This window comes from Rhinolophus hipposideros (assembly GCF_964194185.1).
Source record: "Rhinolophus hipposideros genome assembly, chromosome: 2".
Classification (NCBI taxonomy): domain Eukaryota; kingdom Metazoa; phylum Chordata; class Mammalia; order Chiroptera; family Rhinolophidae; genus Rhinolophus; species Rhinolophus hipposideros.
The window spans coordinates 54976364-54994936 of record NC_138048.1 but is presented as its reverse complement, the minus strand read 5'-3'; the positions used below and the strand labels follow the sequence as shown (position 1 = coordinate 54994936).

At 44.7% G+C, this 18573-nt stretch overlaps 1 protein-coding gene across 2 annotated transcripts in view; it reads right to left on the bottom strand.

Annotated features, from left to right (window-relative positions):
• Positions 1 to 18316, bottom strand: part of MB21D2 (Mab-21 domain containing 2) — a 103981-nt gene extending 85665 nt beyond the window's left edge. The window contains exon 1 of one of the 2 annotated variants that reach the window (XM_081071771.1): positions 17848 to 18316. In XM_081071771.1, coding sequence (XP_080927897.1) covers positions 17848 to 18058 — 211 coding nt within the window. In that variant the 5' untranslated portion in view covers positions 18059 to 18316. Of the gene's footprint in view, positions 1 to 16618; positions 16741 to 17847 lie in introns of those variants that run through there. The other variant, XM_081071772.1, reaches the window with a different exon arrangement.
• Between the last annotated feature and the right edge of the window lie 257 nt (positions 18317 to 18573).

The following is an 18573-nucleotide window of genomic DNA, read 5'->3' as shown; positions in this document are numbered from 1 at the left end:
CAAGAAAATGGTGAGCCAAATATTTGCAGAAAGAATCGCATTATACCTTTATTCAGACCAGTTTATGCTACTTCTCTGTTCACAGGCCAACCTACTAATCTATTCAGAGGGGATAAAAAAGGATTTTCAGCAAAAACATGGGGGAAAAGGGCAGTTTCATGTACTGTGTTACTCATTTAACATACTATACATATACTGATTGAATCCTTAAAATAACCCTATGAAGTTGGCATTCTCTTCAAAATCTTTAAAAACTGAAACAGAGTATACAATTACAAAAATGAAACGTCTTTTTATCCCTGTTATATTAATGAAGAAACAGGCTCAGGAAAGAGAGTTTGCCCCAGGCCCCACGATGCCAGAGTCAGGTCCACTGGACTCCAAAGTCAGAACATCCCTTCCTTCTTCCCTGCTTCCTGTCATCTCAGAGAAAGACATCCCTTCTATTTCCTACTTGTGGCACTGATGCCTGCCCATGCTCACCCTTCCAGATGCAGAAGGACAAAAGCATTGGTACTGTGCCTCTCAAACAATAACTTTTAATGCAGAACCACAACTTTTGCCTACAAGGACATTGCCACTAAAAACAAAATCCTGAATGCTAGCCTGGTGTCCTGTTAGTTTTGCGTCGATTTTTGTAATGCCACAATTGTCTAGTGACTGAGGATCTCAACAGGCAATAGCGCAGCTATAATTCTTTGATATTCAGAGTTCAACTTTGGGGTTTCCTGGTGTCAGTGCAGGAACTTGCTTATGGCTGTGGGACCCCCAACAAGAACAGAGAACATGGGATGAAAGGAATAGAGCTGCCTCCAGACATGACAGGTAAGAAATAATGGGAGAGAGAAAGCGAGAGAGAACCAATAAATCCCTTCTCATATTTCTTTTTTTTTTAATTTATTGGGGTGACATTTGTTAGTAAAATTACATAAATTTCAGGTGTACAATTCTGTATTACATCATCTATAAATCCCATTGTGTGTTCACCACCCAGAATCAGTTCTCCTTCCATCACCATATATTTGATCCCCTTTACCCTCATCTTCCACCCCCCACCCCCCTTCATATTTCTAAAATGAACATCAAGGCACACAAATAAATGATAAATTCCTCCATGAGAGACAAACAGAAAAGACAGGAAAGAGAAGATGGAGAATTAATAACAAACACGCTCTCTGTTATATTAAGTAATTTTCCCTCAATGGATGAAACAACTCTGTGTGGTCCCAGAAGTATTTATTATAAGTTAGTGACAAATGACAAAACTGAGGCTCAGAGAGGTTACAAAGCTTTTTCAAGGTCACCAAGCTGGACAGTAACAGCAAGAAGACAAGGACCCAGGTTTCCTGACTCCTGACCTTTCTGCTCACAAGCCTCTGAGATGGACAGGAGACCTCACCCACTTAGGGGTGAAGTCACTAGATTTCTAGATCCCATTGGAGCAACAACTTGCTGTGTAGCAATAGAGATAAGTGAGGACTGTGACAAAGTAAAGAAAGTGTGGCACTGCTAACAGGCAGCTGCTGTTCCAGACCGGTGGTTCTGGCCATACAGGAAATGAGGCCTTATCCTTCTCATTTTTCAGGATGGAAATCTGGTTTTGTGAAAAATCTCTCAACTTTTAAATGCTTGCTCTAAATTTTTAAAAACACCACGCTGCTGGTCAAATCAAACACATGTACAGAGGAAACCAAGCTCACGAGTAACCAGTTCTAAATCTGATGTAAATATAACATAAAGAACCAGACCAAATGGCTAGTTCCTGACTGAGAGACCCAAGGGCATGGAGTTATTGATGCTATAAATCCATATGCCCGCCAAGCATTATCGCTCATGCATATACACTACTATTTTTCAAATATATGTAGATGCTTCTTACGAAAAACTTCAAAGTAATTTACATGATTAACTAAATTCATGTTGGTTTTCTATAACCACTCATATTTCCCCAATGAACTGATAGTAAAAATATAACCACTATTATTTGAATCATAATTCTTTCCACTGGGGAGGGGGTGGGATCTTCACATTTAGAAAACATTGGAAATTATTGGACTACATAATAATTTCTAAAGTCCACATTTCTATAATTCCATGATTATATGCTGCAGAGAGGTGGGAGACTAGGAACAGAAGCCCCCTAAACACACCAAGGTCTATACTCAAAACTGAACTCTATACCACCTGACTGCTAAGTTCAAGAACAAAAACAAAACAGCCAACAATACCAGCAATATCTATTGAGCCCCTCCCAAATATTTATTGAATAATCATGTTTCAGGCAGGTAAAAAAATACAAAACCAGATACGTGACCGACTATCACTGAGTTTTTATGGCAATGGGAAATGCCCGACATCAATCACAACTACAAATTCATAACTGATCAATGCAACTAAGAAACCTGTGAAACTAGAATGCCCATTTGGAAGAATCTGACCTGTTATGTGCTAGCCTAAAAGGCCTCCTTCATAAGAAGTGTTGATTTGACTGTGCTGAGATCTTAGGGGTAAGCAGAAGTTGGTAAATAGTGTAGGCGTGTGGTAGGAGGGATGGGGCATTCCAGCAGAGGGCCTCAGTGGGCGGGGATGAGGTATTTCCAAGGAACTGAAAGGCTAGTGGGGCTGAAACCTAGAGAGTGAAGGCATCTGAGCTGTGAGATGAGGCTAAAACGGCCACAGGAGACAGAGCACTGAGGCCTTCTAATCATGTTCAGAATTTTGGGGTTTTTAGGTTAAGAGAGATTGCAATGTCAATCCTCACACAGTACCTATCTCATCCCAGGTGTGCAGGAAATATATGGTAAAATTGAAGCAGTGACAGGAGATGAAGCCAGAGACGTGAGCAGGAGGAATTGCTGGGTCTCCAAAGGCCTTGCAAAATATGCTAGAATGTGAAGAAGGATGGGCTGCCCTGTAAGGGTTTAGGCATATTTAAAAGATGATTCACCATGGAAACCAGATTGAAAAGATGCGAGATTAGAAGCAGAAAACCCAGTGAGATTAGTGCAGTAATCCAGGAAACAGATGGTAGTGGCCCAGCCTCGGGTGGTGACAGTGGGAATGGAGAAGAAAACGGAATGTCAAGCCAGAGGCAGAAGTGACAGGCCTCGGTGCCTTTTGGCACTGGGACGGGAGGAGGAGGGGAGAGCTCAGTTCCTGTCTTGGGCAGTCTGGTGAATGGTGGTGTGGTTGGCTGAGGAGGAGCAGCTTTGGAGAACAGAAAAATTCACTTTGAACACGTGACCGGGGGCATCTTTGAGTCATCCAAGTGGAATTGTCACAAAGGGGTCAAGAAGTCCAGACTGGGACACAGGTTTGGGAAGCAGCAGCAGAGACGCTGCTGTAAAAAAGTAGATTGAAAAGCAAGTGTGAGGAGAGAAGAGCCAGAAGCAGTCACCAAGGGTTGGACAAAAGAACCCAAGTCTGTCCTTTTCATGGAGACTGAGAGAGGAGAAAACCAGGAAGAGCACGTTGCCGTGGAAGCCAGAAGAGGAGAGAGCGGGGAGAATGGTCAACACGGTCAACCTGGAGAAGCAATGACGAGCCGCGCACCGTGTTCTGGTTTGGTTTTTCCTTCAGGGAACTGATCATAATTTACATGTTTTTTTCATTGTCCATCTCCTCCTAAGACTTGTATACACAAGATGGTTTGTTCCCTATTATCCATCTACTGCCAGGCAGAGGGCATGCTGCACAGAGGTTCTCTGAGGTCTCTGTTGAAGAGATGTACGGAGAATGCATGCTTGAATGTTTAGGAAGGAATCCGTAATGAAGGAGATAAGACAGATGAAGGGGCAGGAATAATCCCCAGGGGAGGCGGCTGAGCTGGAAGAAGAGAATCCAGGAGACAGGAGACAGGAACAGGGGGGTTGGTTGGTCTTGAATGATAGAAAGACACTTAGCAAAATCATTTCTCATCAATCCTGTTCCCCAAGAACCAGAAAACATGAAATTCTCTCCCAGGAGTTTCTACATTGTCCAGATGAGTTCGCCAATCCAGGATGTTTCCTTTCCCACTGATATTTTATTGCAGGAAAACCGTGAGTAAGCAGTTTGGCTTCTCCAAGGATTCCAATTCCAAACGTCTGAATCATGAGCACCAAGATCTCAAGCTATTTCATCCCAACAACTGATTCCATAGCATGACACCAATGTATTTCAGTGCTTTATTAACATACAAACATCTGCCCTTACAAAGGGGGGCAACCGAATAAAGTTATTCACTTTTAAAAAGTAGTTACAGCACCAAAGAGGCAGATCCCTTAGTTCACATAAAACCCAATTGAATTTATAAGTGACGATTTCAAAGTAACTTTAAAGAGGCACATTTGGCATCTGCCTTTCACTAAAAAAGATCTGTTCCCCACTCTCTCCACAATGATAGACTACATTAACTATGTCCTAATTAAACATTCTAAATCTGGCATGAAACCCACTTGGGTGGGGGGTGGAAGAGAGAGGAAAACGCTGGTGCTTTCATGTGACTGCCCTAATTTACTTAGCATCAAGGACCCATCTGACCTTTACACAGCCTTACATCAATCACTTAGCTAGGACACACCTTACTTTCAAAATGAGGAGACTGTGGATGAGATTTCATACAAAGGACTTTCAATAAACATAAACTTCAATCATCAAAAGAATGCTTGCTCTGAGGGCTGCCAAGGAAGGCCAAATGACAGAATGAAACGACTCTGGACCAGGAGCTACAACTGGCTTCCAGGAGAGTAAAACCACTATCTTTTCCACTCTGCCCACTATTCCGTCATTTCCATCCTCCTCGAGGTTTAACACCACCTCACGTTCATACGCCAGCAACCAACACAGAGCCTGGCACTGTGATGGTATTTACATTTTGGAAAAACACAAGAAGGGAAGGTTTTGGACAGCCTAGGGTTGAATCTAGTTTCTATCACTAGCTTTAGTGATTTCACTGCTATAGCTCCCTTATCTGTAAAGTGGGGATGGTAACAGCATGCTTATCACAGGATTGTTGTAAGGATTAAATGAGTTAACGATTCTAAAGCACTTGGAACAATACCTGGCAAATGGAGGGTAAGAGTTTCCCAAGATCACCACCACCACCACCACCAGTTTGACCTTGAGCAAGTCACTGTCCACCGTGGGGTTAAATTTCCCCACCAGTGAAATGAGGGAGAGGATAAACTGATCTCAGGAAGATGCCCACTGGCTTAACTCCTCTATAATGCTCTGAATCCTCTTACAACTCTAAATCCTCTCAGGCTCTGAGCTCAGATCAGCAGCACAGAGGGAAGGTCGTGCTGGCTGACTGGCCCAGGAGCTGCAGCTCCTCCCCACCACAGGCTGGCCCCGGCATCCTGCAGTCCACCCAGCAGCCCCCTTCCTTATACAACAAGCTGTTCAGAGATGCAAATATTCATCATGATACTCAAAGCTGTAGAAATAGCACAGGTGTGAGAAAAGGACACACTTCAAAGGAAAGAAAGCAGAGAGAGAGAGAGAAACAAGGAACAAAAGACAAAAGCAAACAGGACAGACCAGAAACAGGGTGGCCACGGGTTATTTACGCATACGCAGCATCCTTCATCTAACAGCAATTAGGAGAACTCTACACTACACAAGATAGCTCTGAAGCAGGGGGAATGTTCCCTGCCTTGAAGCACACCCTCTCAGAGGGAGGCCGCCCCCTGACTTCAAACCTAGGCAGACCCTCCCAGGGAAGTAAACGCTACTGAATGGATGGTCTCAGCTACAAACAGCTTTCTCAGGAAGCAGTCACTGGCCAGACATTTACCTAACCTCCACGGTGCCCAAAAGGAAAATCAGCGTTCAGAACGATGAAGTCCCCTTTCCTTTCCGGGCCTCAGTTTATGCTTCTGCAAAAACGGAGGGAGGGAGGAACTCGGGCCACCTAATCACCAAGTTTCCTAGCAGGATTAAAAGTATGCATTTCATCAATGATTTCCATTTTGCAGAGAGGAACATTTTTGTTTTGTTTTATTTTATGACATAAAAAAAAGATTCATAGTTATTGGTGTTTTCTGCCTGAACCTAGACTTCCTGGGTTCAAATCCCCACTCTACCAGTAACTTTGTAACTTCAGGCAAATTACTTTACCTCTCTGTCCTTTAGATTTCTCATCAGTAAATAATAGGTAGAATAACCCTCAGAGGGTTATTAGGATCCATTTAGCAAATATACATAAAATATAAAGTACTTGAAACTGTGCCTGGAATGTGATAAACATTATTTTAGTGTGGTTATTATTATTTTCACAGTTACACAGTTTTTCTATTCAAAGGGAATATTTGGGAGACAGTATGCTAGGACCAACATACATACATACACACACTCACACTCACACGCTCACACACACACACACACGTTCGCAACAGGTAGACAGGAAACCTGGGTTCTAGTTATGACTCTGCCCCCAAATTAGCTGTATGCTTATGGATAAACTACTGTCCCTCTCTGGGCCTTGGTTTCCAGATCAGATAGCACAAAGGTGTCCTGAAAGTATTCAGATCAGAGGTGATACACTGGCAGGCACCTTGTTCTGTTTGACCTGCAGCTTTTAATCACATTATGTTCTTTTAATACTTGGTTTTATTCTCGATATTTAAAAATCTAGAGATTTTACTTAAACAGTGATTCATCAGGTCTCTTCAAGTATCCAAAGTTCCATCCGCCCTGGCCCTTTGAAGCATGGTTCTTTAAAGTGTGGGCTCTGAATCAGCTGCAGCTACATCACCTGGAGACTTAGTAAAAATCCAAATTCTTGGGGCTGGATCCCAGATCTGTTGAATCAGAAACTCTAGAAGTGGGGCTATTAATACTTTTTAATGAGCAAGAGACTGATGCACAGTAAACTTGGAGAAGCACTGCAGTGGAACAACATGGGGGTGGGGGAGACGACAGCGACCCTTTTAGAAAAGAGATAGAAGGTGATCTCGTTCCCCAGTGCACGCCCCTCCTCGGTGTCCCGGACTCTGACACCAAGGACGAGTTGGCATTTACCGGGCTGCCCACTGCACTCATTTTCCTTACTGCCTGGTCCCCGGTGGGCCTCTGGTTCACCAGCTACTATCTAGGTGGACCAACCACAACAAGGCTATGAGCCCCTCCGGCACCGGTGCCAGTAGGGTGGTGATGTTCCCAATCAAAAACATAGCCTGTATGAAAGCAGGCTGTGTACTGCGCACCAAGGGCACAACTGAAACAACAAACTGTTGAGTTTCCTTTATTAATCACAATCTACGCACGCAGCTGCTATTAAGAACAGCTGTGGCTGCTAAAAAGAGTGATCTTGAAACAGCCTAGTAAAGTGCTTACAATACCAGTAACAGGCATGTGCAGACTTGAAGTCTGTTGGTTGGGTTCTTCCTACCAATCCTCAGGGCCTCTCTGTGGACCAGAAATCCTCCTTCTTCCATACTTGGACAGGGTAGGTGAGTAGGGAAGAAGGTTCTTAGAATTAGTGTAACACAAAGAATTTGGGGTGCTCTTTAAAGGACTTGAGTTTGATCCCACCTCAACCCTTTAGAGACCTTGGGTGAATTACTTAACTTCTCTTGACCATCGGTTTCTTCCTATGTTAAAATAGATATAATAAGACCTACTTCATACTTGTTGTGAGAAGTCAAAATTACATTATGTGTATGAAAGTATTTTGTAAACTGTGGATGACTAGATAAAAGGCTTATTATTGTCCCATGAAAGCTGCTGTTTGACCCATAAATCGTCTAATGTAGAACTCACTCCTTGCAGCCTAGGACCTGATATCAGGTGAAATCAGAGAATCACATGACTACAAAGAGCCTTTTGAGGACCTGTAACCCATGCTTTCTACACTGCTTCCCTTTCCCACCAATCCCTGAATGCTGTGAACAAAAGCCAAGCCAAAGGGTGGCCCCACCTAGAAAACCTCCACCTGCAAGAAGGTCACTACATTCCAAGGCAGGCGGCCCATTCCTTCCATCTTGGGCCTAATCTGAACACAACCATTCTTCCCTGTAGAGGTCAAATCAGACTTGTGATCATTTAAGCAGCCTTGAAATCTGCTTTCAAATTTACCCCACCTCAGGGTCTTTGCATGTTCTGGAATACTCTTTCATCTAATCTTTAGATGACCAGGTCCTTCTTATCCCTCCATTTCCAATGTCTCTGCTTCTCCACCACTTCTTTTCCACTCTTCACTCTATCCTACCAGTTACGCTTAATCACAATATTCTGTGTTATTTTTTTTTTAACAGCACACGTCCCTATTTATTTGTGTGCTGAAATCTTGTTGACTCCCCAGAGAACAGAAGTCCTATAGACATAATGACCTTGCTTCTCTTATTCACCAGTCTGCGCCTATATAGTAAGTGCACCACAGTAATTGTTAGTACAGTGACAGGCACTACAGCATATGTGGAACGAATTTATAAGTTCATGAGTGAATGCTTAACACCATTCTATGCACATTGTAGATATCCAAATACTTGTTAGAAGAACCAAAAAGCTAAACAAGACTTCCCCCAAATCCCACTACTGACTTAACTCAATTCACAAATAGTAATCATTTTTTCTTGTGTTCAGGAAAAAATACTTTTAAAAATAAACAAATTGAACAACAGCTCCCCATGCCAGCTTTATTCATAGCAGCCCTGGCTCTAGTTATCTGTCTCTATCTTATACACAGGGAATTCATGAAAAGGCACTTAAGTGGACAAAAAACAGAGCTGTTTCCTGGAGACAGGGCCTCACAGAATGGCATAATTATAAACTGTCCTTAAAGAGATCACGCAGCTGGCAAGGACTTACCCACGTCCATTGTGAACAGTATCACAGACCCTAAGAACCAACTAGGCACAGCCCAACAATCAGATGAGGAGAAGGCATGCTAGCTATAGGGCATGCACTTACCTAACCAGTCCACTCCCAGCCATCCTCACTCGCTATGTACCCAAGGCTCAGGGGGAGGGTAGAAAAGCCCAGACAGGAATGAAAGCTGCTACCCTTCTCTTGCCTGGGAATACGGTCTCACTCCCTGAACGATAGTAGCAACCCATGAAAGATGTCCGAGGGGGAAAAAAGTCTACAAGCTCTTTGTAGGCCATGGGCTGTATCAGAAGAAACTCAAAATCTGGGTTGAGTCCTGCTCTACAACTTATTCTATGACCTCCAAGTAAGTCACATCACCTCCCGTAGTCCCAGTATCTCTCCTATCTGCAAATAGAGGTTAATAGTTCCTACACAACCTTTCTCGGAGGCCTGCACAAGGAATAAGACCACACCATACCAGACGTGACTATGGACCGTAATCTATGCAGCATTGTACAAAAGTGAGCTGTTACTATTGACGACAAATAATAGTCGTTTATAAAAGTAAAGAATTGCCACAAGTTGGATTCCAGCATAGGCATCCGAACACTGGGAGGCTGACGGATAAGCACGTGGGAGGCCTCCATGCGAAGGATGACTTACGCTTTCTCTGCATTCTCTAAGGCCCCAAGTGTGGGCATGCAGGAGGTGCAGTACCCTAGATGCCCATGGAAGAAAAGTCAGGGTCTACCAGAAAGGGGACATTCCCATAAGTCACTGTTTACTGCTCTCGGTCAACAAACAACACCCATCACTTGGAACACTTCGTAAATTGCCCTATGGATAAATTGTCTTAAGGATATTCTTGGAATCCCAGAAAAATCTCTGCTACCGCATAAGGAGATCAGATCAAGATTTTCTTGACTCCAGAAAAGATGACAAGGCATGGCTTAATTTAAAGGGAAAAATCATAAAGAGACAATGTCAGAAAGTGTTTATTCCTGAAATAGAGCCTGCAATAAGAAGCTTCACACAGAAGGTCTCTTTCAAAGGGAACCAAGTCGTTTAACAGTCTGTGAGCCCCTACTATGTACATGACCCCATTGGATGCTGCAAAGAAACACACCAGGGATTCTTTAACCTCCAGCGTGGGGAAGAATGTGCTAAGGCATATAAAAGGGGACCAAGTGTTAGGAAAACACAGAGGGAAGATTTTTCTTTTTTCTTTTTCTTTTTTTCTTTTTTTTTTTTTTGTTTTTTTGCTGTGGAGAGACATAGGAAAGCTTTATGAGTCAAGTGGCATCTGAACTGAGAGAAGGAAAAAAAATCACAGAGACAAAGGTGTCAGGGGGCTGTCTTTAGAGGCTGAGAGGCTGAGACTCTTAACTGCCTCTGTGACATAGATGTCATGACAGGCTGGAAAAGCCTACGAACCCCTACAAAAAATAGTGTAATTAAATGAACATAATAAAATTACAAAGGACTTCAAAGAAAATCAGTATTAAAACACAAAATGCATTTTAAAAAATAAATCTGTGATGGAGTACCGTAATTCTTTGTTAATGCATTAAATAAAATCTACCAGCAAGTCTAATATCCACCCTAATTTCAAAGCAGCAATAAATGATTTTTTGAGATATCTGTAACAACTGTAATGTGAAATGAAAATATGTGATTGCTGTTGGCAACAAATGCAAAAAACATAGGTACTGCTCATACTACTATGGTTTGTTACCTACTTTTATAATGAAAGGAAATGCTGTATTTTAGTTAGAGGTTAATAAAAATAAAGATGTAGTTTTTTTTTCCCCATTGAATTTCACAGACTCCATGTTGTTTCCATGGACCCAAGTTAAGAAATCCCGAATAGAGGAAAACAGTCTAAGCAAAGGAGAAAAATATGGGTAGTGTTAATGTAATCATGTCGAACATGCAAAGACACAGATAGGAGATGGCACTGAAAGGCAAGTAAAACCCTGAGAAGTCACCAATAAGAAGGTTCATCACCCCCAATTATTAAATCACGGAATGTGCTCTAAGTTCCAGAATAGTATCACCTTTTGGAATAAAAGAGGAAGGAAAGGAGCTAGAAGAACACCTTTCTACAGGTTTCAAGTTACAGCTTCTTTGTAAAAGTATGGTAGATGACAGCATACTGGTAAATTAACCAAAAAGACATACCCAATATGAATACTGTTATGTAAAACTGCATGTGTGTGAGTATGAGTGGGTATAAACATGTGCATAAACATAGATGTCTACAAAAATGTACATCAAATAATGTAATTAGAATTTGGGGATGATTCTACTTTCTTCTTTGTATTTTCTATAATTAGAAAATGGGCAAACAGAGGCCCAAAAGAGACTTATTCAGGGTACTGCATAAACCACACAGCACAACACAGAGCTTGTACTAGACTCAGAAACACCCTTCTTTTGTACTGTACAAAACTTTTCAGATTCAGAATTTAATGCACCTGAATACATGATGTAGGTATAAAGTCATGTACCACATAAGGACATTTCAGTCAACGATGGACTACATATATCGTGGTGGTCCCATAAGACTATAACGGAGCTGAAAAACAATCAGCTAGTGACGTCATAGCTGTGGTAACGCATTAGTGCAATGCATTACTCACGTGTTTGTGGTGATGCTGGTGTACAGTGTCTATGAAGTCTACAGTGGTGTACAGTGACGTCCTCGGCCTTCACATTCACTCACCACTCACTGACTCACTCTGAACAACTTCCACTCCTGCAAGCTCCATTCATGGTAAGTGCCCTATGCAGGTGTACCATTTTTTATCTTTTATACCGTATTTTTACTGTACCTTTTCTATGCTTAGATACACAAATACCACTGTGTTACTAAATACCCTAGGGTATTTAGGACAATGACATGCCATACAGGTTTGTAGCCTACGAGCAACAGGCTTTACCCTATAGCCTAAGTGTATGGCAGGCTATACCATCTAGATTTCTTGTAAGTACACTCTACGATGGTCACATGACGACAAAATCACCCAACGATGCACTTCGCAGAATAGATTCCCATTGTTTCCCACACGTGACTGTAATTATTAACCCCGAGGTACATATTCAGAAATTGAGGCTTCGAGTCTGTTAAGTGATTTACCCAAGGTCACACAGCAACTAACAGGAAGAGTTGGGGCTAGAATCCAGGTGTCCTACGACTCCTGAGAGCAGAATATCAGTGTCATTGTTAAAAGCAAAGGTTTGCATTAGCCTGTCCCAGCTATTCCACTTATTTACTAAGTGGTAAACAGGAAATTCCTCAATTGTTCCAATCCTACGGTTTCCCTATAATTCTTTACTTCAAAGGGTTATGTTGATGATTAAACGATGAAATGATACAAAGCCCTATTACGACCTCTGATACAGAGGACACGCTAATCATCTCACTCACTATGCCTCGCTGCCTCTGTCCCAGCTGGAAGGACTGCAGTTCCAGGAGCCAGCATACATATCTGCTCATTAGGCTCACCAGCCTGGTTCTAGTCTCGAAAGTCAACTGGGATCATGCTCGTTGTGTTAAGAGTAGCTCTGCTGAATAGGGAAAGCACGACATCAGGCGTAACACAGGATGGGATGATGAAGTGCTATGCAGCCAGTTTGGGGATCTCTAGGGATTTTGATTCAATAAGTCTGAAATGGAACAGAGATTCCGAATTGGTAAAAAGCTCCAGGAGAGTCTAAAGGGCGAACATTCAATGACAAGTTGTCAGTTTGACAAGAGAGAACCTCACATTGCCGTGAATTTCAAAAGGGTGCCAGTCTAATCTGGAGCCATTTGTTATCCAATGGGAGACACAACCAGGACATCATGGGAAGACCCAGGTTCATCAACAAATCTAGGGCTCTTCTATCAAGGACAAAGGGCAGCAACTGCCCAGGCCAATGGAGGAGAACTGAAATCAACCGAAACTAACAGCAAAAATAAATGTTCGGAGGGACCACCCTGCCCTAGGTGCATAATGTTCTCAGAGCCGGAACAGATTTTGGAGATGATCTTGTCCATCATACAGCTACAGCACTTTAGCGATTTGAACTGGAAGGAACTTACCAAGACTTGGAGGCCCACAAAGCAACAACTCACAAATTCCCTCAATAAATATTGCTGGATGACTTCATTATGAGAAAAGTGGCATTCAAACACTGGAAAGAGAGTACTTCAAAATGGGCTACTCTGAAGATATAGAAAGTTGTCTAAAAATACAGTAGGTCTGGCAGCACTCAGAAGCACTACACCATAAGTTTAGAACTTGGAAGTGACCATGTGGTATTTATGGCCTGAAAAGAGACAAAAGCCAGTAAAACCATTTTCCTAGAGTCGGTGAGCGGAGAAGAGGGAAGGCTCTCCAAAGGCCCACATGAATTTCTCAAAGTTTTGGCTCACTATTTTGTCCTTAGGACCCTGAAAACTGCTTGCAAGCAGTATAACATTCAGTAAATACTCGTTGAATGCTTGAAGTAACAGAGAGAAAGAAAGAGACAGACAAAGACAAACTATCCCTGCTCCTGAGTGTAGCATTCCAAGGAAGTGGGGCCTTTCCGTTCCAAGAGCAATGGAAACTGGTTACTAGTACAGTGAAAGGAATATATGCTTTTGAGACAGGTATAACTGGGTTCAAATTCAAACTCTCTACGATCTTGGCATAAGTACTTGACCTCTTGGAGCCTCAGTGTCTTACCTGAAAAAGGGGATAATACCACTTACTTCACCTACAATATAGGTTGGAAGTTGTTGGAAGAGACTCACAGGAACTAATGGATCTATGCAAAGCAGCTATCACAATGACCAGCAAAGAGCATGAGCTTAACCAATGGCATGCATGTTATAATTAATCATGCTCTCTAGAGCTTGCATTCTCCTAGGCTGCCTCTAAGCGGACACTACAGTTTTTTCTGATACCAAGCTGCAGATATAATTCCAGTTTAAGTTCACTACTAGATTTCCTAATAATGCCCATTTCTTTAAATAAATAATAAAATCATATATACATGCCCTTTCACTTTACAAAGTAACTTCACATTCATACAAGAGTCTCAAATGATGCGTTACCGTTAACCACGTTTAATAGATGAAAAAACTACGGCCATTCAGCCAGCAAGAGGCAAACTAGAATTGGTACAGATTTTCACATTTTATTTTAATAGCCATCATTTTCTCAACCAGAAATTCAATCAAGTGATTTTATTTTGGGATGAAATACTTGAACTCATTTGAGTGCCTCCGATCACCTCAGATGCTGCTTACATCATCCTAATTCTTATAGGTGAAATCAGAAACATAATCCCGAAAGAAGAGGCAATATATTTTTTTTTTAAACAAAGACTCTCCTCTGGACTTGTAACACATCTATTATTAATAGTCGCAAGTAGACGAGGAACATGCTGGAGTCAGGCTGATGTATGTTTTAGCAACATCTCCACCACTTATTAGCCATAGGGTCCTGGATGATTCTTAACCCCAGGAAATTTCAATATCCTCATCTATGTCATGGGAAAACATTATTCCTAAGGTGTGAAGTTCCTGGCATCAAGAAGGCAACCAGTAAATTATAGCTACTCTAAAAACCACGCCATGGTACTGACCATTCGGACTGTAGGCAGTCTAAGCGACTGCTTGTCTCCCTCCTGGCTTCTCTAACTTGTGCATACCCCCCGTTCTGCATCTGTTCAATGGGGATATAACCAGTCTCCATCCGACCTCGCCAGGGAATAAAGATAACAAAAGAGCTAGCGGAGACATTATGCAAATACCAAATATTATTAAAACATTAATGAACTCTGGCAATTTCCCTGAATTTTGATATATGGTGTTTATTATGCACTGCCAGCCTCTCATTCAATCTGGGCTCTCAAATATTAACCAGATAATAACAGCAATCATTCTCCTAAAAGGCTAAGGTGTAGAGAAATAAGGAGTGAGTCTAGATTATTTCAGAGAACACCTGGCTCCAAAGGCATCAGAAATTCCACGGAGACCACAGTGACCACCAGCAGGCTCAGATCAGCTCCACAGCCTATGAAAAACCCAGTTTGTTTTTTTGGTTTTTTTGTCTTTATTTATTTTTTTACTTTTTTAAAATTTATTTCTAAGTGTTTTTTCAGGACCCAACAGTTCCAAGTCAAGTAGTTGTTTCCATCTAGTTGTGGAGGGCGCAGCTCACAGTGGCCCATGTGGGGATGGAACCCACAACCTTGCTGTTAAGAGCACCGCACCCTAACCAACTGAGCAACTGGCTGCCCCTGTAAAACCCAGTTTTTAAATCCCATAGGTCACTGACTATGACAACTGCCTACTACCACTTTGCTCTTCTCTATATAGTTTCCTCCAAACTAGACCATACAAAAAGGGCCTGAGAAGCTGGGGGGCTTTAACCCGGGCTAACAATCTTATTTAGAGAGTGACTGCCCTCTGCCAACTGTCTAAAAACACAGGTAGTGTCATCCACAGTTCCATTAAAGTGGCTTGCACCAAACTCCTCTGCCATTTCGTTCTGTGTAAGGGCATAATGTTTTTAAGCTGCCGACAACCCTCAGGTACAGCTCAGAGGCAGAACAAAGCCAAGAGGACTCACTCCCTCCCCTCCCCTAACTCCCAGAAATAAAGGCCTGGTGCCACCCCACTGATACCTTCACAAGCTGAGGGTCATTAAGACACTCATCATTTGCATATTCATGAAAGATTCAAGGCTGTGGCAAATGAAACAAAGTGCACAAAAAGAGATTTTGTTTTTTAAGCTAAGCGAAAATCCGCTTTAGAAAAAGTAAATCCACACAGGGACCCTTACTGTCTCCAAACCTTCACTTGTTTAGAGCAGCCAGCAGCTCATTAAGGGAAAGCAAGAACTCACAAATGAATGCAGCACCACACACAGGCAAGCTCATTTCGCCATCTGCCTTCTAGTGTCCAGAGGGGCAAAAGGCTTAAATGACTCCTGATTTTTCTCTCCTCCAGGTGGAACTATCAAATTCCCAGGGGGAAAGAAAGACTTCCCTTGCAAGGTCAACTGGGTAAAAAGGAATAGAATTTAGTTTACCTGCCAACACAATGCCACGCATGACATTAAACACACCTGGAAATTAAGCACCCTGGAATAAGTCACCCTTCATATCTGGGTAAGGGCTTTCCTAAATCAGTGCATCAGCTGTGGGGTTAGCACAGAAGTTCCTGATGAGCTGGGTATTTAAACTTACCCCTCCCCACATCCTCCCATGTTCTGTTCTATGACTATCCTGAGGGACAGTGACCCAACACCTTTTTCTAGAAAAAGACCTGGGGCAGGAGACATAGGAACTGATGTGGGGGCTATAACAACACAATGGCAGACTTCCATTATTTATGTCAAAGAGAAAGGCCATCATTAAGCAACTTAAATAACTGTCCTGAACCTTCTCTGTGTGTCCCCAACCTCCTGAAAATCACTGTGCTGGTTTTCAAATCTGGTAGTTTTGCAAGCTTCCCTCTGAAAGCTCACTCCCACCAGGCTAGGGAGTTGTTGTTGTTGTTGTTTTTTTAAAAAAGCATGCATTCAATTCATTTAAAGAGTTCAATGGTTGAATATCTCAGTAGAGAGCTTTTCAACTCCACACACAATCTAGGATAAACTTGGGGCGTGTGAAGCAAAGGGTAAAATCCAGCCCCAAGTTTTAACATGCTTCACCCAACTTCTCAAAGCATTACTACTACCGGCGGCCTCACGTTCAATTTGTAGTTCCCGCGCCCCCCCCCCATATTACCGTCCCCCCCACACACGCACTCAGTGGGGAGGAAGAAAACTGAGAGGGAAAAAGGTACCCTACGATAGAACCACCACCAACAGGCAGCCGGCTGAAATCCAAGGAGATGGCAGGAGAAAAGGCAAAAGGTCTGTCTTCCTCTACGGTCAAAGAGCTTTTTCAGTCAAATTTCCCCCGGTCGGGTTAACTGGCTGAGGACGTGTCGTAGAGCGCACAGAGCCACGCGTTAGGGCAGCACTCCGGTCGGGGTCCCAGTTCTGCGGGATGCCACAGGACAGGCCACGTCCTGCCTGCCCGCCACCGCTGCACGGGTGGCCCCGCAAGCTTCGAGGGAGGCTCCCCGCAGCGGACACTCAGACTATACATCTCGGGAGCAGTAATCGGAACGACACCAGAGGAGGGGTTCCGTCTCCCCGGCCAGGCTCGATTATTCCCTTTTACAGCGCACTCCGCGATCTCAGTTTGAGCACCTGGAGACACCGGGCTCAGGGGGTAGCACTGGGCGGCACAGTTCCAACCTGTGACGTCGCGCAGGTTCCAATCTCCGGGCACCTCGGTCCGCCAGCACACAAAGAGGAGGGGGCGGACACGCCAGGAGGTCGCGGCTCGGAGCGGTCATTTTCGAGCTGGGCATTGGGAATCCCGAGCTCTGCCAGAACCCTGGGGAAGCACGGGAAACGCTTCCAGCCGCTTCAAAGGGAAGGCGATTTGCGAATCAAAGTTGCGGGAACTCCGGGTGCCCAGCCGACTTCAGTGGGGTGCCAGCCAACACCCAACAAGTTTGGCCACCGGGGGCTCGGCATGACAGCGCCGCGCCGCCACACGAGGGAAGCAACTTGTCGCTCGGGCGCCGAGCCAGAGCCCCAGGCGATCTCCGCGCCCCAAGCTCGGGAGAGAGGACCCGCGACTCGGCGTGGGGGGAGACGCAGCTCCGCGCCTCCGCGGCCAGATCCCTCCATTGCAAAGCGCCGCCGGGTGTCCCCTGGACTGCCCCGCGGTGGGACCTTTCAGCTCGAGCACCTCACCTGCCTGCCAGCCCGGCCGTGAGAAATTAACAAAAGAGCCGGCGGACGGAGGAAAAGGGACCCCGCGCAAAGTACAGTGAGCAGGGCAGATACGGCAGCTCCGCCTGCGGTGGAGAAAGAAGAGAAGGCACCGGAGGGGGGTTCTACCCCAGGCGCCGGCTCCGGGAAGGAAACCCAGAAGGAAAGGCAGGGCGAGAAGGGGAACGGGCTTTCTACCCCGATTCCCATCCCACCCACACACCTCCCCCTGTGTTCTCCTTACCCAGCATGGAAAAGATGAAATCCTTGGCTGTGTGAATCTCCAGCGCTCTCTGGTCATCGTATTCCCGCTGGTCGTGCTTCGTGAATTCTTGGATGAGTTTGTTCAATTCCTCCACCCGAGCCCCGGACCTGAAATCCAGCTCCGGGAAGGTCGGCTTGTTGTTACAGCCCAGGGAGGCTGCCTTGCTGGCGGTGGGAGCCGCCATCTTCATGCAAAACGCGCCGAGCAGCAGCTCCGCGGCGGCGGCAGCACCCACTCCCGCCCCCCACCCCGCCCCCTTGGGCCTCCTCCCCTCGCCGGCTCCCTGGCTGTGGCCCCGGCCCGTGGGCGGGCTGGCAGGCGGGCGGGCCCGGCTCGGTGCGCTCCCCGCGTCCCGACTTCGGAAGCAGCTGGACTGCAACCAGGGTGCGTGTGTGGCCCCTTTCCTGCGGCTCCGCGCCGGCCCGGGCGCTGCAGGTCCTTGCCCTCCTCTGGCCCTGACTGGCAGCGGCGACCGCGGCCGGAGCTCCGACCCGCGCCTCCCCCGGGGCGAGGAAAGTGAAGTGGAAACAATGTGAAATTCACCAGCCCTGAAATCAACAAGCTGCCGACTCCCGTGTTACGGAGCCAGCACCAGCGTCCCCATTTAAAGGGACAGCGCACCCAGTGGAAAGAAAAATAAATAAATGACAGAAGTCGGCGCGCCTCTGCCACTTGCCAATCTGCGCTTGGGCAGATGTTGGAGGT